The 27,537-nt window shown below is 47.2% G+C and overlaps 1 protein-coding gene across 1 annotated transcript in view; it reads left to right on the forward strand.

Annotated features, from left to right (window-relative positions):
- The window catches only part of METTL14 (methyltransferase like 14), a 72,563-nt gene that overhangs the window by 28,278 nt on the left and 16,748 nt on the right, over window positions 1–27,537 (forward strand). Inside the window, exons 5-6 of the mRNA XM_040330116.1 lie at window positions 967–1,054; window positions 1,628–1,718. Coding sequence (XP_040186050.1) covers window positions 967–1,054; window positions 1,628–1,718 — 179 coding nt within the window. The remainder of the gene's footprint in view (window positions 1–966; window positions 1,055–1,627; window positions 1,719–27,537) is intronic.

Below are 27,537 nucleotides of genomic sequence, written 5' to 3' on the forward strand. Positions count from 1 at the left end.
GTGTTGTCATTATAGAGTATTGTTTGTAGAATTTTGAGGAAAATAATGAATTGAATCCATTTTTGAATAAGGCTGTATCATAAAATGTGGAAAATGTGAAGCAATGTGAATACTTGCCGGATGCACGTGTGTGTGTGTGTGTAAAAAATATATATATTGTGTGTATGTATGTTCCAGCATCACGTCCAAACGGCTAAAGATGTTAACATGAAAGTTGGCACACATGTTACTTATATGTCAGCAACAAACATAGGATAGGTGGTTTAACCCTTACCCACCCCCATTTGCCATGGTCGGGGTTTTTCTTTAAAGTCCCATTCAACTCTATGGGAAATACATGTTACTTCGTAACTTCCAAACGGCTGTAGATATTTCGATAACACTTGGTCACATGTTACTTATATGTCCACTTAAACTATAGGATACTTAATTTATCCCTTAACTACCCCCATTTGTGAGGGTCGGGGTTTTTGTTTAAAGTCCCATGCAAATCAATGGGAAATGTATGTTCCCACATAACTTCTGTACGCCTGGAGATATTTCAATAATACCTGGTACACATATTACTTATATGCCAAATAAAAATATATGACCGTTAAATTAACCCTTACCTACACCCTTATATAAAAGATGGGTATATTTATATTACTATGATTTTCCTCCCCAAAGGGTTAAGATAGGAAGACCGGGCAACGCCGGGTATTCAGCTATAGTGTGTGTGTGTGTGTATATGTATATATGTGTATATATGTGTGTATGTGTATGTATGTATATGTGTGTGTGTATGTATATATATATATATATATATATATATATATATATATATATATATATATTTTGATTTATTTTTTTCAATGTTTGTAAGAGATTTATTGTACACAAAATTGACTAAGAAACAGTTCAGCGGAGTATGTAGTCGTCTGATTTGTGTAATTGTACAACTAATAAATATTTATTCTCTTTTAGGGAACACAAAGCTTAAATCCACACAATGATTACTGCCAGCATTTTGTTGACACGGGACACAGACCTCAGAACTTTATCAGAGATGTTGGTATGTTCATTTTTTTTATATATATATTATTATTTTTTTGTTCAGTGTACTGTTTTTTTACAGAAGGATTGCTGCTTCCAACATATGACTTTAGAGCAACTATTATGGCCTCATAAGTTTGTTACACTTCTTAACGCAGTTTCTTTCCCCCCTTTTTTTCATGTTGGTATGTTCCCCTTTCCCAAAGCAATACCCGAATGACCGCTGCTAACGTGACATGTGTTTACATTATTTTGGGTTCATTTGTGAGCAGTAGGAGGTAAAGAATGTGAAAAACGCAGCATGTCGATGGTCGTTTGGGAAATTGACATTTATGTGAATGAGTAGATTGTGTTAATGTGCTTTCATCACAATTCGATCAGCTGGCCCCAGAAAGCTTCCATGAGAAGCACATATTGTATATGTATCAGCCGAGTGTTAAAGGATTAGCCCTTTATTCATTTCCTGTCTGGAAGCAGCTAGGCACATATGGGTTTGGTTTTATATATTTGATACTTGATTACTTGCACATGTATTGCTGTCATTGTTTACAGGAACCTGTTAACACACCTTCTCCTTCCATGCCCTGTTTAGGACTAGCAGACCGATTTGAGGAATATCCAAAGCTGAGAGAGCTGATCAGACTGAAAGATGAGTTAATAAGTAAATCCAATACTCCTCCAATGTAAGTGTCCTTACAGGCATGAGAACATCGTCTTACTGTCTTCTGGCTTATAGATACTTAAAGCGGGAGTTCACCCAAAAACCAACTTTCTGCGGTTAGATCCAGCATACTGCTGACATCTGCAGTATGCTGGTCTTCTTTTTTTTTTTTTTTTGGTACTTATCGTTTTAGCAGTATTTCTTCTATGGCTCCGAGCGGGGAATCCTGCGAGGAATGGGCGTACCCGAAGGCAAGCAAGTTGATTGACGGCCTTCGATAACGTGTCACGGCTTCTGAAAATAGCCGAGGTGACACTTGGCCGTTTACGGCGCCTGCCGTGTAGAGCTGACTGCGCAGGCGCCGTAAATTGCAGAGTGTCACTCGTGTGTATTTTCGGAAGCCGTGACGCGCTATCGAAGGCTGTCAATCAACTTGCTTGTCTTCGGGAACGCCTATACCAGGAAGTAATCACCGCTCGGAGCCATAGAAGAAATACTGCTAAAACGATAATTACCAAAAAAAAAAGACCAGCATACTGCAGATGTCAGCAGTATGCTGGATCTAACTGCAGAAAGTTGATTTTCGGGTGAACTCCCGCTTTAAAGGGGTTTGTTAATGTACCATTTGTTTCCCTAAATGGCTTCCTTTACCTTAGTGCAGTCCTCCTTCACTTACCTCATCCTTCCATTTTGCTTTTAAATGTCCTTATTTCTTCTGAGAAATCCTCACTTCTTGTTCTTCTGTCTGTAACTCCACACAGTAATGCAAGGCTTTCTCCCTGGTGTGGAGTGTCATGCTCGCCCCCTCCCTTGGACTACATTAGAGTCTACGTTGCAGATAGAGAAAGGAGCCGTGTGTTAGTGGGCATCCTGACTCTCCTGTAGTCCAAGGGAGGGGCGAGCACAACACTCCACACCAGGGAGAAAGCCTCGCATTACTGTGTGGCGTTACAGGCAGAAGAACAGGAAGTGAGGATTTCTCCTAAGAAATAAGGACATTTAAAAGCAAAATGGAAGGATGAGGTAAGTGAAGGAGGACTGCACTAAGGTAAAGGAAGCTATTTAGGAAAAAAAATTGTACCTTTACAACCCCTTTTTAATGTGCATATTGCTATAGTTATTAGCAGTGTATTTCTAAGCCTACAGTACCTAACAAGTTGGGGACAACTGGTAAATGGGAACTGCAGCGTAGTTTCAGTTAAAGCGGAGTTCCGCCAGGGAAAAACATTTTAAGTCAGCAGTTGGGGCCCTTTCACACGGGGCGGATCAGTAATGATCCGCCTCCGTGTGTCCGTAAGCTCAGCGGGGATCGCTCCGTAAAATCCCAGCTGAGCCGTCGGCTGACAGGGCGGTCCTCGCACACTGTGCAGGGACTGCCCTGTCTTTTCTCCGCTCTCCCCTATGGGGGGATCGGATGAACACGGGACCGTGTGTTCATCCGATCCGATCCGCAGATGGAAGAAAAAATAAAATTTTCCCAAAACGGCTTTCAGGACAGCACCTGAGAGATATCATGGCTCCTCCTCCACAGGAAACACCTCCACCAATCAAGTCTTTAAAGGGAGGCCTCCCCTTCCACTCTCCAGTTTTTTGTGTTTCCTCCAGCTGGAGGAACACCTCCGGTGGGGGCCATGATTTCTCTCAGGGCTGCCTGGGAGACGTGTGGTTCTCACCCTTACTTTTTTTCTTGCGAAATGACTCTCCCACTTGCCTGGTGAGGGCGGTCCGTGGGCTCCTTCTCCCTCTTCTGTGCTCGGGGAGAGCCCGTACGCCCGGAAGTTGCGGCCCGTTTTTCCGGCGGAGCAGCGGGGTCCGTGAAACCCCATCGCAAGGCGAGAGGCTCCGGCGTCAGAGGAGGGCCTCAGACGCGTCCTGTATGCAGGAAGTGGCAGCGCTTCCGGGTCGGCGCAGCGTCATTTCCGGCGCAGGCGCAGAGGGAGGAGGCAGGGTCTCCTGGTGCCTTAAAGGGGACTTCCGGTTCCGGGTCAGCGCGGCGGCGTTTTTGAATCCTGGAACCGTGTCCTCATCCGACTGCACGCTGCTGCAATACTCTGCAATGGAGGAGGATACTGCAGCTAAGGGGGCAAGCCAAGGCACCAGCAAGGCTAAGGTAAGGGAAGTGTCCTGCATTACCTTTAGCTATCTCTCTCTTAGGGGGGTTACTTCACCCATCTCCCCCTTTCCCCACCTCCCACTTCCCTGTCTGGTCGGTGTCTATATGGATGTATCTTCCTACATAGGGGTGCCAGGGTGGTGATGGTCTTGGCTTGTAGGGCACAGGGGATTACTGCTAAGTTTCCTTAGTGCACCTGGGTGTCATTTTATTACTGTCATTTTTGTTTTTGAGCGTGCGTGCTTTGTCTTGTCTGTTTATACAGGGAAAAGGCTCTGCTCAGATTGTGAAGAAGCGATGCCCTGTTTGCAAAGAGAAGCTCAGTGATTCTTGGACTAAAACTTTGTGCAGACTGTACTAAAGAGGTGCTGAAAGAAGCTCCTTCCGTGGGTGGGGACTTAATATCCACCCTTAAGAAAGAACTCCGTACCACATTTCAGGCCTTTAGGTCAAGTCTGGAGGCCAGACCTGTGGAGCAGGCTGGAGTTTCACAAGACCCTTCGCTGGGTGAAAGGCATAACCTCTTTAACCCTTTAATCCAGGACGATTCTCAAGAAATCCCACTAAATTCGGATTCTGAAAATGAGGATGAGGCAGAACCTGCTTCAAAATATAGCTGGAAGAGGTTGCAGGCCTTTTAAAGGTGATCCATGCAACATTGGGGATAGAGGAAGAAAAGAAAGAGCTCTCCCTGCATGACCGAATGTATGCAGGGTTAGGGGATACCAAAGGTCGGGTGTTCCCAGTACATTCATTAATCACTGAGATGATTTAGAAGGAATGGGTGGAACCGGAGAAGAAACCATTTTTTTCTGGGACTCATAAAAGGAGGTTCCCTTTTGAGGAAAACCCGGAAGCCATCTGGAATAAAATCCCAAAGTTGGACGCAGCATTTTCTCAGGTTTCAAAATCTACGGACTTGGCCTTTAAAGACATGGGCTTACTAAAGGAGCCTATGGACAAAAGGATAGAGCTGCTGCTTAAAAGAAACTGGCAATCTGTGATGAACAATCTTAAACCAGCTATGGCGTCAACTTGTGTGGCCAGAAATCTGGAACACTGGTTAAACCAGCTAAAAGCGCACATCTCAGCAGATTCCCCAAAACAGGAGATCTTGGACTCCTTTAATACTCTTTTTGCAGCCGTGTCGTACATTGCCGATGCTTCATCGGAATCTATCCGTATGACACCAAGGTCAGCATCTTTGACCAATTCGGCCAGGAGAGCCTTGTGGCTTAAAACCTGGCCGGGAGATGCGGCCTCAAAAAATAAATTGTGTGGTTTACCTTTTGCAGGGGATCTACTGTTTGGTCCAGAATTGGAATCTATCCTTGACCGAACGGCGGATAAAAAGAAGTCCTTTCCGATCAAGCCTAAAAAGGCGCCGGTCCGCAAACGTTTTTTTCGTCTGCAAAGGCAACAGGAAGAAAGGACTCGGTTCAAGAAGAAGTGGCCTGCGCAAAGAGGTCGCGGTAGGGGTGGAGTGCTCCTCCGTCCTCCTCCAGCCCCCGAGAAACCGCAATGACTCTCCGCTACAGGTAGGGGGAAGACTTCAGGAGTTTGTCCCCCAGTGGAGAGGCAGCACCCCAAATCTGTTTATCTTGAACCTTCTTCAAAAGGGTTACGAGATAGAGTTCAGGGAAGAACCCCCGAAGAAATTTCTGACAACAAATGTTCCAAGGGATCCCGCCAAGGCCCTGGCTTTGAAGTCCCTAATTCAGGAACTGATGGACCAAAGGGTAATTGTGCCGGTTCCAAAAGCGGAATTTTTTCAGGGGTTCCATTCTCATGTTTTTCTGATAAGAAAACCATCAGGAAAGTACCGCCTTATCTTAAACCTAAAGGAACTAAACCTGTCAGTGTTGTACAGAAAATTTTGCATGGATTCCATCTTTTCCGTAAGAAACCTCCTAAGTCGGGGTTGCTTCATGGCAACAATAGACTTACGAGATGCCTACTTACACATTCCCATTGCGGCCAGCTCCCAAAAGTTTTTGAGATTGGCTCTGAGGGATGGAAAGAAAGTAGTTCACCTACAGTTCAGGGCTCTTCCCTTTGGCCTGTCGTCATCCCCAAGGGTATTTACAAAAGTGATGGCAGAAGCGCTGGCACCTCTTCGTCTAGAGGGGATCTCTGTGGTCCCTTATCTAGACGACCTGCTGTTTTTTGCCCAGTCCAGGGAGGGGCTTCAAAAGGATCTAGACAGGGCCCGGTCTCACTTGGAAGACATTGGGTGGATCCTGAATCTCCAAAAATCGAGCCTGTTTCCGTCTCAACAGGTTCTATTTTTGGGCTTCCAGATAGATTCCGTGGAGCAGAAAGTTTTCCTCCCAGAAGAAAAGCAAAGAAAGGTGATATAGATGGTTTCTCTTCTACAGGGCAGTCAGGAGATTTCCATCAGGAGGATTATGTCAGTCCTAGGAACCCTGACTTCTTCTATACCCGCAGTGCCCTGGGCCAGGACCCACTTCAGGCCGCTTCAGGATTTTTTATTAAAGGTCTGGGACCGCGATCAGAAGTCCTTAGACTTACTGGTAAAAATTCCCACCAAGGTGAAAAGGAGCCTCTGGTGGTGGATAGACCAGGAAAGACTGTCGGTGGGTCTGTTGTGGTCCTTCCCATCCCAAGTAAGGATAACGACAGACGCCAGCTCCTGGGGGTGGGGGGCCCACATGAACAGTCGTTGGACTCAGGGGTCATGGTCCGCAGGAGAGGCGAGGAATTCCTCAAATTGGAGGGAATTAAAGGCGGTAGAATTGGCTTTACTGGCCTTCGCTTCAGAAATAGAAGGACAACATTTACAGGTCCTATCGGACAATGCCACAACAGTGGCCTATGTCAACAGACAAGGGGGCACCAGAAGCAAAGGGCTTCAGGTCTTAGCCAGAAAGATCCTAAGGTGGGCAGAGTCCCATACTCTATCCTTGTCCGCGGTCCATCTAAAGGGGACCCTGAATTGCGTGGCAGACTTCTTAAGCAGAAATTTGATTCGGGAGGCGGACTGGCAGTTGAACCCGGAAGTGTTCAATCTGATAACAGAAAAGTGGGGACAGCCAGCGATAGATTTGTTTGCGAATCAAGAGAATGCACAGATCTCTCAGTTCTTCTCCTTAGACAGGAGCAAGTCAGCTGCGGGGACGGACGCCCTAGCACACAGCTGGAATTTCCATCTTTGTTATGCTTTTCCCCCTTTCCAGCTCATTCCGCAGGTCATAGCAAAAATGAAGAGGGAAAATACTACAGTAATTCTGATCACCCCATTTTGGCCCAAAAGGCCTTGGTTTTCTGCCCTTCTACTGATGCAAATCAGACCGTTCTGGCATCTACCTCTGAGACACGACCTGCTTTTACAAGGTCCTCTGTTTCACCGAGATATAAAAAAACTAAGTCTTACGGCTTGGCTTCTGAGGAGCAACTCCTCAGGAGAAAAGGGTTTTCGGCCAGATTAATAGCAACTCTCCTGTCGAGTAGGAAACAGGTCACGAGGGCTATCTATTTCAAAGTCTGGAAGACTTTCAATACATGGTGCTCTGTATCAGGCAGATTTGTAGAAGAAACTTCCTCTATCTTGGAATTTCTTCAGGAAGGAGCCGACAAAGGGTTAGCGGTGAGCACCCTGAAGGTTCAAGTAGCCGCGCTGGGGGTATTCCTAGAAAGATCTGTTTCAGCAGATCCATTAGTAATAAGGTTCTTTAAAGCCCTTGTTAGGTCCAGACCGATAGTGGTAAAGGATTGTCCCGCATGGGATTTGCCAGTAGTCTTACAGGCCATGACCAAGGAACCTTTTGAACCTTTGAATATAGCGTCTCTTAAGTTATTAACGTTAAAAACTGTTTTTTTAGTGGCTGTTACTACAGCTCGCAGGATCAGCAAGCTACAAGCCTTGTCCGTCAGAGAACCTTTTTGTTTAATTTTCTTTATCGTTACATCACGGGACACAGAGCGGCATTCATTACTATATGGGTTATATGGAGTACCTTCAGGTGTAGACACTGGCAATCTTCAAACAGGAAATGCCCCTCCCTATATAACCCCCTCCCATAGGAGGAGTACCTCAGTTTTTACGCCAGTGTCTTAGGTGTTAGTCATGGTTTAGCTTGCCTCCGCATCCTTGGGATTAGGTGAGCTACCGGTTCTGTCCAAAAAAGCCTGCGCGCTAAAGTGGTCAGTAACCGGACCCCAAACCCTTGGGGTATAGCCCATAATGCTTTCTTTTTAAGAGAGCTGGACCCTGGGCCCAGAACTTAGAAAACCTTTGGGGCGCCTAATGTTTTCTGTTTGCCAGGGTGCTGTATGGGCCCAGGACAGTGGATCCTTCATGGAAGAAGAAGGTTCCCAGGGCCTGAAGGTCTAGACATCCCCACGGAGATGGGGGAAGATTGGACCTCTTGCTTGGCAAAGTCCTGCGGCATGGAGCAGGTAAGTAAGGGGAAAAAACCTGCGGGGCTTGGCTCTTAGCAAGTTTTTTCTGGGAGGTCACAGGGGACATGCCTAAAGGTTATGCATTGCATCTGGCAAACCAGTCACATATCATGAAGATAGGATGGCTCTATATGTTATATTTCCCCATAAAAAGTGACCTCCCTGGTAGTGTTGCAAAAGCTGTGAGTGGGGCCTTTTATGTACAAGTGTATGTGTGTGTCAGAGAGCTATGCTTACCTGCAAGCCTCCAGGCGATGCTCTATCCAGTCCTCTCCCTCATGCCTGCAAGGCAGGCAAAACGCTGACCTCCTCGTGTGCTCCAGGCCTGCGGCTGCAGGAACAGAGAGGCCCTTCCTCCCAACCCCCCCCCCCCCGTCGGCGGGCGCGGTGCGCGTGCACGTGTTATAGACGCATTTGGCGCCGTTTTAGCTGGGGGGGAAGGGCGGGTCAGTGGTTTAAAGGAAGGGGCGGCCCTTCCTTAGATGCCACAGCTCATTCATTTCTCTGGCTTAAGGGAGGAAGGACTGGAGTGAAGCACGGGGCGCTGAGGACACACAGTGGCCAGAAAGAATACTACAGTCTTCAGAAGATTGTGGTTTAGCCTAGGAATAGGCTGGTTTTCTTTTCCATCTCATAGTCTTTTCTTTGGCAATACTACTCAGGGGGATAGAATGTTTTTTCTTGCCTAGATTGAAAAAAAAAAAAAGAAAAAAAAAAAAGAAGAAAAGTTTTTCTTTGAAAAAAAAAAAAAAAAAAAAGAAGGTGTCATCTAGGGTAGAGGAAACATTTTTTATTCCCCAAACAGGTGTTTGGGCATTTAACTATTATAAGTCCCAGGTACCAATAAGTAGCAGGTGTACCTCGGTATTGTACCATGGCATCAAGAGCAGAGGGTACAAAAGGTGGGGATTCCCCCGCAGAATCTGAGGTCTCGGATAGAGCTATGCCGCTGCTTTCCCCACAGGGAGCCTTTGGGCCATCGGGGTCTGGGGCTAGAGCTGACGCGAGTCAACCCAACCCTAAGGTGGTCACGGAGGAGGTGTTACTCGCCTCTTTAAATGAGATGCGGAGAAGCATGGGAGAAATGATAGCCGCAGCCATGCGGGGTAGTAAGCGGAATAGATCTCCGTCACCCGTGTGCGGACCCTCGGAAGAGGAGGTCCTTTCCTCTGGGGAATTGGACCTCTTGGACAGAGACCAGGTAGGTTCAGGGATCGAAGATCCGGATACAGAGGAGTCTGGGGCAGTCTCCCTGAGGGAGAGCTGGTGGATTCAGGGCTTGACGGACTTGGTCCATAAGGCATTCAACCTACCTGTACCAGATCTCCAGGTATCCACGGTTTCAGCTTTGGGCTCACTGAGGGCGCCTCAAAGCAGTGCTGTGTTTCCGATCCATCCTCTATTGGAGGAAGTCTTGTTCCAAGAGTGGAACAAACCAGACAAGGTTTTCTTTCCACCTAAGAAATTTTCTGTCTTATATCCTATGGAAGAAAAGTTTTCCAAGAGATGGGCTTCTCCTGCAGTAGACGCAGCCATCTCATGTGTTAACAAATCGTTAACATGTCCTGTAGAAAACGTACAGGTTTTCAAAGATCCAGTTGATAGACGCTTGGAAGCCCTACTTAAGAACTCCTTCACTTCTGCAGGGGCAGTAGTACAGCCAGCCGTGGCTGCGATTGGAGTCGCTCAAGCTTTATCGGATCAATTTAAGCAAATGCTTGAACTTATTCCTGCCGAGCAGGCAGAAGAATTTTCGGATGTCCCTAAGGCCATATGTTTTACGGTAGACGCAATCAAGGATTCTATCCAACAAGCGTCACGTTTATCATTATCCCTTATCCATATGAGAAGACTATTATGGTTAAAAAGCTGGGAGGCTGAGCCCCCATGCAAGAAGCTCCTGGCAGGGTTTCCCTTCCATGGAGGACGGCTCTTCGGAGAGGACTTAGATAAATACATTCAGACCATTTCAAGCGGCAAGAGTACTCTCTTGCCAACTAAGAAGAGGGTTCAGGGACCTGCGTTTAAACGACAGTCCTCCCCTGGGCAGGGGCCCTCTAATGCCAAGCAGTATCGACGGCCTCCTGCAAGAACAAACTTCGGCTTCAACAGCAGATCACGAGGACAGGCTGTTAGGGGCAAGAGGCAGTGGTTTCGCAAGCCAGCAAAACCAGCCCCCAAGTCTACCTCATGAAGGGGCGCCCCCACCCACGAAGGTGGGGGGAAGGCTGCGACTCTTTTCGGAGATTTGGGAAGCCAACATTCCCGACGAGTGGGTACGGTCTTCCGTGGCCACAGGCTACAAGCTAGAGTTCCTAAGGTTTCCTCCTCCTCATTTCCAGGAGTCGAGGATTCCAAACGATCTGGAGAAAAGAGCCGCATTAAGGTCGGCTCTAGATCATCTACTTTCCCAGGAAGTAATAGTAGAGGTACCAGTCCTGGAACAGGGGCTGGGTTTCTACTCCAACCTATTCATCATCCTAAAGCCCAATGGAGATGTCAGGCCAATTTTGGACCTAAAGATGGTAAATGCATACTTAAAGGTCCGCTCATTTCGGATGGAATCCGTGCGGTCAGCAGCTGCCACACTCCAAAAGGACGACTTCATGGCGTCCATAGACATAAAGGATGCCTACCTTCATGTTCCAATTTATCAGCCACATCAAAGATATCTACGCTTTATGGTGGCTTCGCGTCATTTCCAATTCGTGGCGCTTCCCTTCGGGTTGGCTACGGCCCCCCGGGTGTTCACGAAGGTTCTAGCTCCAATCCTAGCCAAGCTAAGGATCCAAGGGGTCACGATCCTAGCATACCTGGACGACCTCCTAGTCATAGACCACTCATCTCCCGGCTTGGAACGAGCAGTGGCCCTCACGGTCCAATACCTCGAGAGGTTCGGCTGGGTCCTAAATCAAGAAAAGTCAACATTCCAGCCCACAAGGCAGTTGGAATATCTCGGCATGAGATTAGACACGGAACAACAAGGGGTGTTCCTACCTCTGAGGAAGGTCAAAGCCATCAAGGAATTAATCCTACTGGTTCTAAGCAAGAAAAAACCGACTATTCGCCTATGTATGAGATTACTAGGCAAGATGGTGGCTACTTTCGAGGCGGTGCCATACGCCCAGAGCCACACTCGCATCCTGCAGGCAGCCATCCTGTCAGCATGGAGCAGAAGGCCACAGGCCTTGGATATCCCGTTGCCTCTCTCATCAAGAGTCCGGCAAAGTCTGTGTTGGTGGTTAGACCCTCAGAATCTACTGAAGGGAAAATCTTTCAGCCCAGTGGCTTGGAAGATAGTGACCACAGACGCCAGCCTGACGGGCTGGGGAGCGATTGTGGATGGTTCCACTCGCCAAGGTATTTGGGCAAAGCCAGAGAGGCTTTTACCCATCAACATCTTGGAGCTCAGAGCTGTTCGACTAGCCCTCAGGGCTTGGACGTCGAAATTGCAGGGGCTCCCGGTGAGAATTCAATCAGACAATGCCACGGCAGTGGCATACATAAATCACCAAGGGGGGACCAGGAGTCAGGCCGCTCAGAGAGAAGTGAGCTTGATTCTCTTATGGGCAGAGGCTCATGTGCCCTGCATATCGGCAGTATTCATTCCCGGAGTGGACAACTTTCAGGCGGACTTCTTAAGCCGCCAGACTCTATGGCCGGGGGAATGGTCTCTGCATCCACAAGTCTTTCAAGCACTCTGCCAAAGATGGGGAGTGCCGGACGTGGATATCATGGCATCGAGACTCAACAAGAAGCTAGACAGGTTCATGTCCCGCTCAAGGGATCCGATGGCCTGCGGAACCGATGCTCTGGTTTGCCCTTGGCATCAGTTCAAGCTTCTTTATGCGTTTCCCCCGCTCCAGTTACTACCCCGCCTGCTGCGCAGGATCCGGGTGGAGCACATACCAGTTATCCTGGTAGCTCCAGCATGGCCCAGAAGGGCTTGGTACTCACTAATCCTAAGGATGGTAGTGGGAAACCCTTGGACTCTGCCTCTAAGGCCAGACCTGCTATCGCAAGGTCCGATCCTCCACCCTGCCTTACGGCATCTAAATTTGACGGCCTGGAAGCTGAATCCTTGATTCTCAGGGGTAGAGGTCTGTCTCAGAAGGTAATCTCTACCCTAATCAGAGCCAGGAAACCGGTCTCTAGGGTGATTTATCACAGGGTCTGGAAGGCCTATATAGGCTGGTGCGAGTCCAAGCTATGGCTTCCTCGCAAGTTCACCATAGATAGAGTTTTAAGTTTTCTCCAGCTAGGAGTGGATAAAGGATTGGCATTAAGCACAATCAAAGGACAGATTTCTGCCCTGTCAGTGTGGTTTCAGCGGCCACTGGCCACCCACTCGCTGGTTAAGACCTTCCTTCAAGGGGTCTTACGTATTAAACCTCCAGTTAAATCCCCGCTTTGTCCGTGGGATTTAAATCTTGTTCTGTCGAGTTTACAGAAACAACCGTTTGAGCCGTTGGCTGAAGTTCCTTTGGTTCTACTGACAAGGAAGTTGGTGTTTTTGGTTGCCATAGTTTCCGCAAGAAGAGTTTCGGAACTGGCAGCCTTATCCTGTAAGGAACCATATCTTATATTTCATAAGGACAAGGTCGTTCTCCGCCCTCATCCTTCCTTCTTACCGAAGGTCATATCCAGTTTTCATTTGAACCAGGATTTGGTATTACCATCCTTCTTCCCTAAACCTACTTCCAGAAAGGAAGGGTTGCTGCATACCTTGGATATTGTCAGGGCCATGAAGGCCTATCTTAAAGCTACAGAGAAGATCCGGAAAACAGATGTCCTGTTTATTCTACCGGATGGGCCCAAGAAGGGGCAGGCAGCTGCAAAGTCCACCATTTCTAGGTGGATTAAGCAATTGATCACTCAGGCCTACGGCTTGAAAGGGTTGCCTCCTCCAGTATCATTAAAGGCTCATTCTACTAGAGCCATGGGCGCCTCCTGGGCAGCGCACCACCAGATCTCTATGGCTCAAGTTTGCAAGGCGGCAACCTGGTCTTCTGTCCACACATTTACAAAATTCTACAAGTTGGACGTAAGAAGGAATACTGATACTGCCTTCGGGCAGGCAGTGCTGCAGGCTGCAGTTTGAGACCCTCGGATTCCGGGGGCTCCTCTTTTTTTGAGTTAAATTTAAAATTTAAGATTATTTTTCTCAAATAAGTTGGATTTATTATGATTTGAGTATATCTCTAAATTAAATCCTTTTGTCTTGGAGATGTTCTCCCTCCCCTCATTGTAAGCATTGCTTTGGGACATCCCATATAGTAATGAATGCCGCTCTGTGTCCCGTGATGTAACGATAAAGAAAAAGAGATTTTTAATACAGCTTACCTGTAAAATCTTTTTCTTGGAGTACATCACGGGACACAGAGCTCCCACCCCTCTTTTGAGGACCATTTTGGGAGGCATACTGCTTGCTACAAAACTGAGGTACTCCTCCTATGGGAGGGGGTTATATAGGGAGGGGCATTTCCTGTTTGAAGATTGCCAGTGTCTACACCTGAAGGTACTCCATATAACCCATATAGTAATGAATGCCGCTCTGTGTCCCGTGATGTACTCCAAGTAAAAGATTTTACAGGTAAGCTGTATTAAAAATCTCTTTTTTTCGGACAGAATTGTGTTAAAACCAGACCCAAGTTTTTTACCGAAAGTTGCTTCGTTCAAAAATCGGTCTCAAGAAATTATACTGCCTTCATTTCTTTATCGTACATCACGGGACACAGAGCAGCATAGCCATTACATATGGGTTATATAGTGTACCTTCAGGTGATGGACACTGGCACTCTCCGACAGGAAGTTCCCTCCCTATATAACCCCCACCCATAGTGGGAGTACCTCAGTTTTTTCGCCAGTGTCTTAGGTGTTGGTGCACGTTGAAGGTTGTGCCTGCAGTTTGTCCTTGGGACCAGGGCCAGCCGACCGGATCCGTCCAAGGTGCTTCATAGCCAAAGTGGACGGTACCCGGGCCCCAATTCGTGGATGGGGTTTTGCCTATAATGCCTCTCCTTGGAGGGCTGGACTCTGGGTTCCAGGACTGGGTTTTTTAACCTATGAATACCTGCTGCCAGTAGTGCTGTATAGGTCCAGGTGTGTGGTGTTCCTGACTTGGACCCCGGTCCCTGAAGGTCTATGACCATACCCACGGTGAAGGGGGAAGATTGGGCCTCTTGCATGAGCAATACCCTGCGGCGTGGAAAGGTAAGCGGGGGGCCTACGGAACTTGGTTTGTCAGTGGGCTCCCCACAGGGGACTCTGGGGAAAAGCCTTTTTTATGCCTCTGTGCATGGGCTAAAAGAGAAACCACAAAGTCTGCATGACTGGATGGCTCAAACACCCAGGTATACTGTTCCTCTGGCTGGGCTAATAGACTGCTGCTGCTGCTACAAGGTGTTTTGCTCCATGAAATGTAAAAGGGAGCATGTCAGGTTTAAATTACTTACTTCCTGATGTCTGTGTGTCTCCAGCAGCTCCCAGGCTCCTCTCCCCACATGGATTCTGCTTCCTGCTTCCTGAGAGCGGCGTCGGGAGCGCGCGCGCGTGCGCGCGCACTGTTATAGGCGCCGACGCTGCGTGGAGGGGCGGGGGACGCCCAGGGAGTTCCCTCCCCTCTGTACATCAGAGGGAAAAACTCTATTTAGCCTGTCAGTTTGCTGAAGGCTGTGAAGGGACACGGAGCAGCGATGCTGAGCTGAGCAGGATAGGTTTGCCTATGTTATGCTGACACAGTGACACCTAGTGGCCGTTTTTTTGTACACACCTTGCTAAAGAGCTGTTTAAGCTCATATTTTCTCTGAAAAGCCGGTGTACTAAGTAGCAGTCAGAGTACTTAGTATTTGGTACTCTCTTAGCCCAGCATTAAGGGAAGCAATATTAGGATATGATTAAGCCCTTGGGGCTCAATATTGCTATCTCTTGTTAGGTTTTGGGAAGTTTAGTTTCTGTCTAACATTACCCTAGCCTAAATTTTTTTCCTCATTTATTTAAATGTGTGTTTTTCTCCAGCTATTACAGTTAGTTGTATATTAGCGGAGTATCTCAGATTTGTTATTATGGCTCCTAAGGGTGCAGGGAACGCTAAAAATGCTAAAGGTGTTAAAAAGCCGAAGGGTTCCCCATCGGGCTCGGAGGATATTTCCCAGAATCCACCTGCCCCTACCTCCCCGGAGGATCCGGAGGTTGCTGCCCTGGGTGAGCCATCGGGGTTGCTAGGTGCTATGGCGGGCCCTATTCAACCAACTCCTTCCTATGTCACGGAAGAGATGTTAGCCTCCACCTTGGGTGGATTTGAAAAGAGGATGGCCGCTCTTATTACGGCCTCTTTATCCGGGAAGAAGCGGGCTAGGTCCCCGTCTCCCAGGTTTGAATCTCCTGAGGAAGATGTCCTTTCCACTGAGGAATTGGATGATACAGGAGACCAGGCTGAGGATCATCTGGACCATTTGGGTTCTGAAGATTCTACTATAGAAGAACCTTTTTCAGCTTCTCACGCAGAAAAATTGTGGGTTCAGTCCTTAACGGATATGGTGCGGTCAGCTTTTAAAATGCCTTTGCCTCAGCCTCTGGCCTCCGCTGTGTCCTCATTGGGCTCCCTAAAAGCGCCCCAAGCCAACCTGGTGTTCCCGGTCCATCCTTTGTTAAAGGACCTGATATTTCAGGACTGGGTTAAGCCAGACAGGATTTTTTTGCCTCCTAAAAGGTTCGCAGTTATGTACCCTTTAGAGGAGGAGTTTTCAAAAAAATGGGCTGTCCCCACTGTTGACGCAGCCATATCATGTGTCAATAAAGCTTTAACATGTCCAGTGGACAATATTCACATGTTCAAAGATCCTGTGGATAAAAGGCTTGAGACCTTACTAAAGGCATCCTTTTCCACAGCGGGGGCAGTGGTCCAGCCAGCTGTAGCTGCCATTGGCGTCTGCCAGGCTTTAAAAGACCAGGCCAAGCAGGCCCTAAAGGACCTCCCGGCTCAACAGGCTCAGGACTTAGCCGATCTACCTAGAGCCTTATGTTTCGCGGTAGACGCTATCAAGGATTCAATCCAACAGGCGTCCCGCCTATCCCTGTATTTGGTCCACATGAGAAGATTACTTTGGTTAAAGAACTGGTCTGCAGAAACCCCCTGCAAAAAACTCCTTACAGGATTCTCCTTTCAAGGAGAGAGATTGTTTGGAGAAGATCTTGACAAATATATTCAAAAGATCTCTAGTGGTAAGAGCACCCTTTTGCCGGTTAAGAAAAGGTTCCGAGGTCCCTCTTTTAAGCGCCCAACCTCTCCAGTTCCAGGGCCCTCATTCTCTAGGCAGTATCGACGGCCTCCTGGACGCGCAGCTGCAAACAGGCCCCAGGGGCAAGCTGCAGGGAACAAGAGACCGTGGAACCGTAAGCCGGTTAAGGCTGCCCCTAAGGCAGCCTTGTGAAGGGGCGCCCCCACTCTCTCGAGTGGGGGGAAGACTCCGGTTGTTCTCGGAGTTGTGGGGGGCCCAAGTTACCGACCAATGGGTTCTGTCCTCAGTAACTCAGGGGTACAAGCTGGAGTTTCGGGAGTTCCCCCCTCCTCACTTTCAAATGTCAAGACTTCCAGGCGACCCTCAGAGACAGGCATCGCTTCTGTCCGCCCTAGAGCGACTCCTATCTCAAGGAGTGATTATGGAAGTACCAGCAGGGGAGCAAGGACAAGGGTTTTACTCAAACCTCTTCGTTGTCCCGAAGCCAAACGGCGACGTCAGGCCTATTCTGGACCTAAAGTTATTAAACCGCTTTTTAAGAGTCCGGTCTTTTCGAATGGAGTCCATTCGTTCGGTGGTGGCCGCCCTCCAAGGAAAGGAGTTCTTGGCCTCCATCGATATAAAGGACGCATACCTGCACGTTCCGATTTTCCCAGGCCATTACAGGTATCTGCGTTTTGCCCTAAACTATCGGCATTATCAGTTCGTGGCTCTTCCGTTCGGACTAGCCACGGCCCCTCGGGTTTTTACGAAGATCCTGGCCCCCGTATTAGCCATCCTAAGGGAACAGGGCATTCTGATCATGGCCTACCTAGACGATCTTCTGGTAGTCGACCACTCAGCGGCCGGTCTAAATCGGGCAGTGTTGCTAGCAGTAAACTGCCTAGAGTCCCTGGGTTGGGTTCTAAACCGGGACAAATCGGCTTTACAGCCCACAAGAAGGTTGGAGTATCTAGGTCTGATTTTAGATACAAGACAACAACGGATCTTCCTGCCCCAGTCCAGAGTGGACTCGATAAGGGAGTTAATCCACATAGTCCTAAGCAGCACAAGGCCATCTATACGCCTCTGCATGCGCCTGTTGGGAAAGCTAGTGGCCACCTTCGAGGCAGTGCCCTATGCCCAGATCCATTCTCGGAGGCTACAGAGAGCAATTCTCGCGGCCTGGGACAAAAGACTCCAGGCCTTGGATCTTCCCATTTCCCTTCCCTATGCGGTAAGGCAGAGCCTGTGTTGGTGGCTAGTCACAAAAAATCTTCTGAAAGGAAGATCGTTCAATCCCCCCTCATGGAGGATAGTAACCACGGACGCCAGCCTATCAGGTTGGGGTGCAGTCCTAGACGATTTAACCCTACAGGGGAAATGGTCAAGGGCAGAATCAGCCCTACCCATAAATGTCTTAGAGATCCGAGCAGCTCGGTTGGCTCTTTTGGGCTGGACGGAGGTTCTGCAGGGCTCCCCAGTAAGGGTACAATCCGACAATGCCACTGCCGTAGCTTATATAAACCACCAGGGTGGCACCGGGAGTCAGGCAGCCCAAAGGGAGGTAGATCGGATCTTTTCATGGTCAGAAGCCCATGTCCCCTGCATCTCAGCTATCTTTATCCCCGGGGTGGACAATTGGCAAGCGGACTTCCTCAGCCGCCAACAGATGTCCCCAGGGGAGTGGTCCCTCCATCCCGAAGTGTTCCAGGTCATTTGCCGGAAGTGGGGTACTCCGGAGGTGGACATTATGGCGTCCAGATTCAATGCCAAAGTAGCAAACTTTGTCTCTCGAACGAAGGATCCATTGGCCTGCGGGGCAGATGCCTTGGTGTGTCCTTGGCATCAGTTTGCGCTAATCTATGCCTTCCCTCCAATACGGATGCTACCCCGTCTTCTTCACAGAATTCAAAGGGAACGCAAGCCAGCGATTCTAGTGGCCCCAGCGTGGCCCCGAAGACCTTGGTACTCCTTGATAAAAAGGATGACCGTAGAGGAGCCTTGGGTCCTCCCTCTACGTCCGGACCTCCTCTCACAAGGGCCATTCTACCACCCTGCCTTACAGGCCCTAAATTTAACGGCCTGGCGGCTGAGTCCCTGATTCTCAGAAACAGAGGCCTTTCAGGGCAGGTCGTTTCTACCCTTATAAACGCAAGAAAACCAGTTTCCAGGTTAATATACTATAGGGTGTGGAAGGCCTATATTACCTGGTGTGAAACCAGGAAATGGGATCCCCGCAAATATACTATTGGGAGAATCCTGGAGTTTTTACAGTTGGGAGTGGAAAAAGGTTTGGCGGTCGGCACAATCAAGGGGCAGGTGTCTGCCTTGTCGGTCTTCTTCCAGAGATCGTTGGCTGCCCATTCCTTAATGAAATCCTTTTTACAAGGTGTTATTCGGGTGAATCCCCCGATTAAAGCTCCCCTGTATCCTTGGGATCTAAATTTGGTTCTATCGGCCTTGCAAAGGCAGCCCTTTGAGCCCTTGTCCGTGATTCCTTTGGTCCTTTTGACTAGGAAACTAGTGTTTCTGGTGGCCATGGCATCCGCCAGAAGGGTGTCGGAGTTGGCAGCCTTGTCATGTAAGGCACCTTATTTATTATTGCATAAGGACAGGGTCGTTTTGCGGCCGCTTCCGTCCTTCCTGCCTAAGGTGGTATCAAATTTTCACCTTAATCAAGATGTGATTCTTCCATCATTTTTTCCAAAGCCTTCTTCTAAGGAAGAGAGGTTACTACATTCCTTGGATGTAGTTAGAGCTGTAAAGATTTACTTGGAAGCTACAGCCCAGATTCGTAAGACGGACGTCTTATTCATTCTGCCGGAAGGGCCCAAGAAGGGCCAGGCAGCGTCTAAGGCCACTATTGCTAAGTGGATTAGGCAGACGATTATTCAGGCCTATGGCCTGAAGGGGAAGAGTCCACCCTTATCGGTTAAGGCTCATTCCACTAGAGCTATAAGTGCCTCTTGGGCAGCGTATCACCAGGTCCCTATGGCTCAGGTCTGCAGGGCAGCAACCTGGTCATCTGTCCACACATTTGCAAAATTTTATCAAATGGACGTTAGGAGGAACGCTGATTCAGCCTTTGGGCAGGCGGTACTGCGGGCCGCAGTTTAATCTCCTCTTGTCCGGTGGCACCTCTTGTTTGGTTTTTTCTGGTTGTCTCCCTCCCCTCATGGAGCATTGCTTGGGGACATCCCATATGTAATGGCTATGCTGCTCTGTGTCCCGTGATGTACGATAAAGAAAAAGGGATTTTTATTAACAGCTTACCTGTAAAATCCTTTTCTTGTAGTACATCACGGGACACAGAGCTCCCACCCCTCTTATGGGGAATTTTGGGATGCATATTGCTTGCTACAAAACTGAGGTACTCCCACTATGGGTGGGGGTTATATAGGGAGGGAACTTCCTGTCGGAGAGTGCCAGTGTCCATCACCTGAAGGTACACTATATAACCCATATGTAATGGCTATGCTGCTCTGTGTCCCGTGATGTACTACAAGAAAAGGATTTTACAGGTAAGCTGTTAATAAAAATCCCTTTTTTGCTCTAATCCAAAAGGAAGAAAGGAAAAAGAATTCCATACCTTGGATGTCAAGAGAGCTGTTTTATGTTACTTGGAAACCACAAAAGCGTATAGACGTTCGGATGCCTTGTTTATTTTATTTTCCGGTGATAAAAAAGGAAAGCAGGCGTCAAAAGGAACCATTGCCAGATGGCTCAGGATGGCCATCTCAAATGCTTATTCAATCTCAGGTCAAGAATGTCCGGAGAATCTAAGAGCTCACTCTACTAGAGCAGCTGCGGTAAGTTGGGCAGAAAGAGCTGGTGCCACCCCCGAACAGATCTGCAGAGCAGCTACCTGGTCAAGCTTGTCTACCTTTGCCCGTCATTACAGACTTGATCTAATGACGGCAGATGATCAGGCGTTCGGGAGAAAAGTCTTACAGGCTGTGGTCCCACCCTAAGGGGGTAAGTCTCGACTGTCCTCTCAGGTGCTGTCCTGAAAGCCGTTTTGGGAAAATGCAAGTTAGGCTTACCGGTAACTTGTTTTCCAGTAGGCTTTCAGGACAGCAACAACCCGCCCTTGGTTTTTTCTTATGTAAAGATTCTGCTGTAATACTATGTAATAACTGTCACTTATGTGTTGCAGCCGGGGCTGGAGGTCTCTACAAACAACTGGAGAGTGGAAGGGGAGGCCTCCCTTTAAAGACTTGATTGGTGGAGGTGTTTCCTGTGGAGGAGGAGCCATGATATCTCTCAGGTGCTGTCCTGAAAGCCTACTGGAAAACAAGTTACCGGTAAGCCTAACTTGCATTTTCTTCCGTCCGCAAAATCGGATCTTTGCGGAGGCGGGTGATTACGGGTGTCAGCGGATGTTTATCCGCTGAAACCCGCACTCACATAGGGACCAATGTATGTCCTGTTTTCATCCTCAAACGGATGGATGAAAAAGCGGACATACGGTCTGCACATGTGAAAGGGGGCCTTACAAATACTGCAGCTGCTGACTTTTAATATATGGACACTTACACTTACCTGTCCCGGCACCCAAAGCCAATCTTCGGCTTGACTCACGGGTGCTGCCATTCCTGGTAAGGGCACCAAGAAGTGGAGACTTTCGGCTTCACTCCTGTTCCCTACTGTGCATTCGCGAATATCGCGCTGCGTTTTCTGAATTGTCCCTGCTGACTTCTGGGACCTGTGTCTCCCAGAAGACGGCGGGGGGTGGCCAGACTTATAGTAGTTTGCCCCAAAAATTTCTGGAAGTGGAAGCAAATGCCTGGATTTGATAGGTATCTGTTCTCCCCTGAAAGTTGCCAAATGTGACACTGGAGGGAGGGAGGAATCCAGACAGCGGACGTTCCATTTATGGGTGGAGCTCCACTTAAAGTACCAGATAAAGATGGCATTTTTGTCTGGTACACACAATGAAGTTTACTAAAGTTACGGAAATTTGCATACAACCGACTAAAATTTCGGAAGTGACCTAATGTGTTGTAGTGTATTTGTATTCTATTTTTGAATGACCATTATACCAATTAAACGAAAATCGTATGAGAAATATTTCCGCGCTTGTCCCAACAGATAATATTGGATGAACTGTTGTGATCGGCTCTTGAAAGCTGTGTACTTGCGATCCGATTTATCAAACGATTTTCTGATCGTGTGTACAGGTCATTGGGGGTCAGAATCTGGTGCAGCTGTACATGGTAGCCAATCGGCTTCTAACTTCAGCTTGTTCAATTTAAGCTTTGACAAGAACTTGGATTGGTTCCTATGCAGAGCTGCACCAGAATTTTGCACTTTCCAGTTTTAGTAAACCAACCCCTTAGACTCCTTTCACACTGGAGCGGCGGGTCTGTTAGCGGCACTTTACCGTCGTTTTAGCAGCGCTTTTCAGCCACTAGTGGGGCACCTTTAATCCCTGCTAGCGGCTGAATAAAGGGCTGTTGAAGGGCTTTCCCCGACTTAGTTGGGGTAGGCGGTACACTTTGTTGGGGGTGGGCCAGCCACGCCCTGTGACCTCTGGGAACCCGCCTTCTGACCTTTGGGGGAGGCCCCTATTCCAATTCCTGAGTCCTATCCATATTCTTCAATGGGAAACCCTAACCCTAAGCCCTGCTAGCGGCTGAAGAAAGGGCTTTGGAAGGGCTTTCCCCGACTTAGTTGGGGTAGGCGGTACACTTTGTTGGCGGTGGGTCAGCCACACCCTGTGACCTCTGGGAACCCGCCTTCTGACCTTTGGGGGAGGTCCCTATTTCAATTCCTGAGTCCTATCCATATTCTTCAATGGGAAACCCCAACCCTAAGCCCTGCTAGCGGCTGAAGAAAGGGCTTTGGAAGCACTGCTCATTCATTTCAATGGGCAAGTGCCATGTATTTGTGGTGTATACAGCGCTCCCACACTGCCCCAAAGAGGCTGCTTGCAGGATTTTTTTTTTTTTTTTTCCCCGTCCCGCACTGGGGAGGCATGAGAGGCAGTTTTCGGGTGCTAAAACGTCTGAAAAGCGCCTCAGTGTAAAAGGGGTCTTAATGTACAAGGCTGTTTAGCTTTGTTGCCCTTATGGGCATTTATTTAGTATTTTATAGGTAAATACATGGTAGATACCCCACTGTGTTGACCCTAAGGCTGGGTTCACACTGCGTAATGTAGCGGCTCACAGCAGAGGTCCGGTGCGTCTCCATTCACCGTTTCAGTTTCGATCTCATCCCGAATTTGTGGCTGAATTCAGACCTGAAATGAACCAAAAGACGCACAGGACCCCTGTGCAATTCGCACCAGAGCCACTCCGGAGATGTGTGAACCGACTTCAAAAAGGGGTGGTCACAATCTCCTGACATTCGACTTGGATGCCGGGAAACCCTCATTCAATTCGCACTGGTGTGAACCCAGCCTGAAGGTACCCAGGGCCATTATGTGCCCTTCATCTAGTGCTGCAGATTTGGGGGCAGATCCACGTACATCGGCGCATTTTTGCATTGGGCGTAGCGTATCTAACATACACTACGCCGCCGTAACTTTTTATTTTATTTTTGGAATCCTCAAAGAATTCGCGCCGTAAGTTACGGCGGCGTATCTTTGGCGGCGTAAGGGCGCGCAATTCAAATGGATGTGATGGGGGCGTGTTTTATGTAAATACGTTGTGACCCGAAGGAAACTACGTTTTTTTTTAACGACGCATGCGCCGTCCGTGGGGGTATCCCAGTGCGCATGCTCGAAATTAAAGCGGAACAAGCCAATTTTTACGACGGTGACGTCATTCTACGCAAATCCCTATTCGCGAACGACGTTAAAATTTCAAAATTCGACGCGGGAACGACGGCCATACTTAACATTGAGTACGCCTCATAATAGCAGGGGTAACTATACGCCGGAAAAAGCCGAACGCAAACGGCGTAAAAAAATGCGCCGGACGTACGTTCGTGGATCGTTGTAACTAGCTAATTTGCATACTCAACGCGGAATTTGACAGAAACGCCACCTAGCGGCCGGCGGAAAAATGCACCTAAGATCCGACGGCGTACTAAGACGTACGCCTGTCGGATCGATCCGAGATGCAGTCGTATCTTGTTTTTGTAGATACAAAACAAAGATACGACGCGGGAACTTTAAAATTACGCGGCGTATCAATAAATACGCCGGCGTAATTCTTTTGTGGATCTGCCCCATGGTTTGTGTGTGTGTGTGTGTGTGTTTGTTTTGTTTTTTTGGGCTTTTATGTGGACAGACCATAGTTGTGTTTTAGCAATGTATTAATTCTTTGTTTTCAAAGGCCAGCACCTCAAAAATATTGCTCTGGACATATCTCCTACACGCTGGTAGTGCCTAAGACATTTATGTAAAAAGAGATTGGTGGCAATCTCATATCTGAACAACATAAATGTATTTTTTGGGTGCTTTATGCTTTTAATGAGATTGTCCATGGTATTTCTCTATCTTTTTTTTCTTTATTCTGCATATAAGTACCACAGTCCTTTGCTGCACCCTAGTGACAGCCTGCTATCATTGCAGCAACTGGGGAGCCACTGATTTTTTTTTTCTATATAGTTTGTATAGTTTGGATGTTATGTATTTTGTATCGACCATTAGGAGTTGGACTTTATTCACACACAAGTATAGCCATTTGTCATGACACTTCACACTATTTAAGGTCTACATGATTCTGGTTGTGATGATGATCTGACAAGACAATTTTGAGGTCTGATTTCTGGCTTTGGGGAAACAAAGCTTTTGTATTTATTTTATTATGTTTAGACCTACAAAAAAAAATTGTATTTCTTTTACCAGGTAAAGCCGTGCATTAAAATACTGCTAGCTACACTAGATCTTTCTGCTAGGAATTTTTTTTTTTTTTAGCATAAAAATTCTTGTTTTGGTGCATATTTATGCGTGTTTATGTTTATAGGCAATTGTAAACCCAGTCTACTGGATAGAATGTTCATTTGTCTAGCTACTAGAATGAATGTGCGCACAGACACATTCCTTTATGCACCTGTGTGTGTAAATGATGGCACTAAGGGCCAGATCCTCAAAAACCCGGCGCAACGTAATTTTTGGCATTTAAGTTACACCGCCGCAAAATCTCTACCTAAGTGCCAGATCCACAAAGCACTTACCTAGAAATTTTGAGCGGTGTAACTTAAATCCGTCCGGCGCAAGGCGTTCCTCTTCAACTGGGGGCGATTCCCATTTAAATTAGGCGCGCTCCCGCGCCGGCCGTACTGCGCATGCTCGTGACGTCATTTTCCCGACGTGCATAGCACGAAATTACGTTACGCCGAGCTTTGTGGATCGCGTCGGGTCAATAAAGTTGCGTCGGAAAAAAAAAAAAAGATGCGGCGAAAAATAAAAATTCAAAACAAAAAAAAAATCGCGTCGCTGGACAGAAGGGTCTGCTTTTACAAGGTGTAAACAGTTTACACCTTGTAAAAGCAGCCCTAATTTTGCGTTTGCAAACTAAAACTTACGGAGAAAAAACGAAGCTGAAAAGCTTTGTGGATCTCCGTAAGTGCTAATTTGCATACCCGAGGCGGCATTTCGACACAAAATGCCCCCAGCGGCGGATGCGGTACTGCATCCTAAGATCCGGCAGTGTAAGTCCCTTACACATGCCGGATCTTCTGCCTAACTATGGAAAACTGATTCTGTGGATCAGTTCCAAAGATAGAAACAGGGATACGACGGCGTAACAGCAGTTACGCCGGCGTATCCCTTTTGAGGATCTGGCCCTAAGCTCTTTCCTAAACACAGGCAGTTTTTACATTTAATCTAAGGCCTCATACACACTATTAGATTTTCATCTTCAGATTTACCAAAACCATATAATACGAGGTCAAACCTTTAAGAGTTTCAATTTGTATGCAATCAGACAAACATGGTTTTGGTAAATCTGAAGACAAAATATGCAGAAAATCTAATAGTGCGTATGGGGCTTTTGGTCAGAAAGTTCATGGGCACAATGGGGGTTATTTACTAAAAGCAAATCCACTTTGCACTACAAGTGCACTTGAAATTGCACTGAAATTGCACTTGGAAGTGCAGTCACTGTAGATCCGAGGGGGACATGCAAGGAAAATAAACAGTATTTTAGCTTACACATGATTGGATGATAAAATCGGAAGAGCTTCCCTTTATTTCAGATCTTCCCCCTCAGATTTACAGCGGCTGCACTTTTCAAGTGAACTTTGCACTTGTAGTGCAAAGTGGATTTGCCTTTAGTAAATAACCCCCATTGGCTAAGATAGAGCTGCATAAAAGGCGTTTTTGCTTTAAAAAGAAATATGAATCAACTTTAAATATTCAGTTTATTGGTTACAAAATGTATTTAAAGCCCAATAGAAGTATTTTGGTTTTGCTGTAATATAGACAGCCTGCAGACAAAGTAATAAATATGTTCTTCTTTCTGTGTTTAATTACTTAAAGCGGGGGTTCACCCAAAAAAAAAAAAAATGTAACATTACATTCAGCCGAGTTGTCAGAATGACAATCGGCTGTTTTTTTTTTTTTTTTTTTTTTATATCCCCGTACATACCGTATTTTCACAGCCGCTTCCGGGTATGTCTTCTGCGGGACTGGGCGTTCCTAACTGATTGATAGGCTTCCGACCATCGCATACTGCGCGTCACGAGTTGCCGAAAGAAGCCGGACTGCGCGTCTGCTCTATACGGGGGCCTGCGCACTGGCGTTTGGCTTCTTTCGACAACTCGTGATGTGCAGTATGCGACAGTCGGAAGCCTGTCGATCAATTAGGAACGCCCAGTCCCGCAGAAGACATACCCGGAAGCGGCGGTGAAAATACGGTATGTACGGGGATAAAAAAAATAAAACAGCCGATTGTCATTCTGACAACTCGGCTGAATGTAATGTTACATTTTTTTTATTTTGGGTGAACCTCCGCTTTAAACGCACTAGAAAGTCTGGGAAGCTCTAGGTCATTTTGCCAGCATGATCTTTTGCATTGTTTATAGAGCACAATCCTGAGTCAGGAGTGAGTTGTACCCCCTCCCTTCTCTATAAAGCTCTGTATAGGTTTCAGTTCGAGAGAGACAGTCTGAAGGAAAACAACCAATGCCATTTTCTCTCTTTAGAGGACCCATTAGGCTGCATTCACACCTTGAGCGTTTTGTCGCCTGAAGCTCCAAAACGCTAGAGGGGGGAAAAAAATACATTATTCTCTATGGGGATGGCTCACATCTCCACTCCAAAACGCCTGACGCCGAACGCCTGAAGCTCAAACAAGTTCTGGACCTTTTTTTGTCGCTCGAATTGAGCGTATTTGGGCGTTTTTTTTTTGGTTTTCATCAACATTGGTGACCCTAGACCTGTCCAAATTAGCGGAAAAGCGCGGTAAAAAACGCAACAAAACGCTACGCTCAGGTGTGAATGCAGCCTAATGCTCTTTGAATCCACGGTCATGGGTGAACCCTGTATTTATCAAGCATTTGTAAAATGAAGAATTTATGTAAATGGTAATCTAAAACAGGGCTCGACAAATCCCGGTCGCCATGGCGACTAGAAATAGCCTCCTGGCGACTTGGCTTGGAAGGTGGGAAAAAAAAATGTTTTTTTTTTGTTTTTGTTTTTTTGTGAAGTCCCCAGCTCTTCCTTGTGTGAGCTGTCGCCATCTGGTGGTGGCCGTTGGTATTACAAGTTAAGCGTTACAAGTTAAACAGCAATTCTAATGTCATTTTTCACTATTTTCACTGCCATTTTTCTCCCTCTAATTAGAACCCCCAAACATTATATATATATTTTTTATCCTAACACCCTAGAGAATAAAATGGCGATCATTGCAATACTTTCTGTCACGCCGTATTTGCGCAGCGGTCTTACAAGCGCACTTTTTTGGGAAAAAGTTTCACTTTTTTTTAATTAAACAATAAGACAAAAGTAAAGTTTTTTTTTTTTTAATATTATGAAAGATAATGTTACGCTGAGTAAATTGATACCCAACATGTCACGCGTCAAAATTGCCGACAAACTTTTACCCTTTAAAATCTTCATAGGCGACGTTTAAAAAAAATCTACAGGTTGCATGTTTTGAGTTACAGAGGAGGTCTAGGGCTAGAATTATTGC

The sequence above is a fragment of the Rana temporaria genome, chromosome 1 (genome assembly GCF_905171775.1).
Source record: "Rana temporaria chromosome 1, aRanTem1.1, whole genome shotgun sequence".
Taxonomy (NCBI): Eukaryota; Metazoa; Chordata; class Amphibia; order Anura; family Ranidae; genus Rana; species Rana temporaria.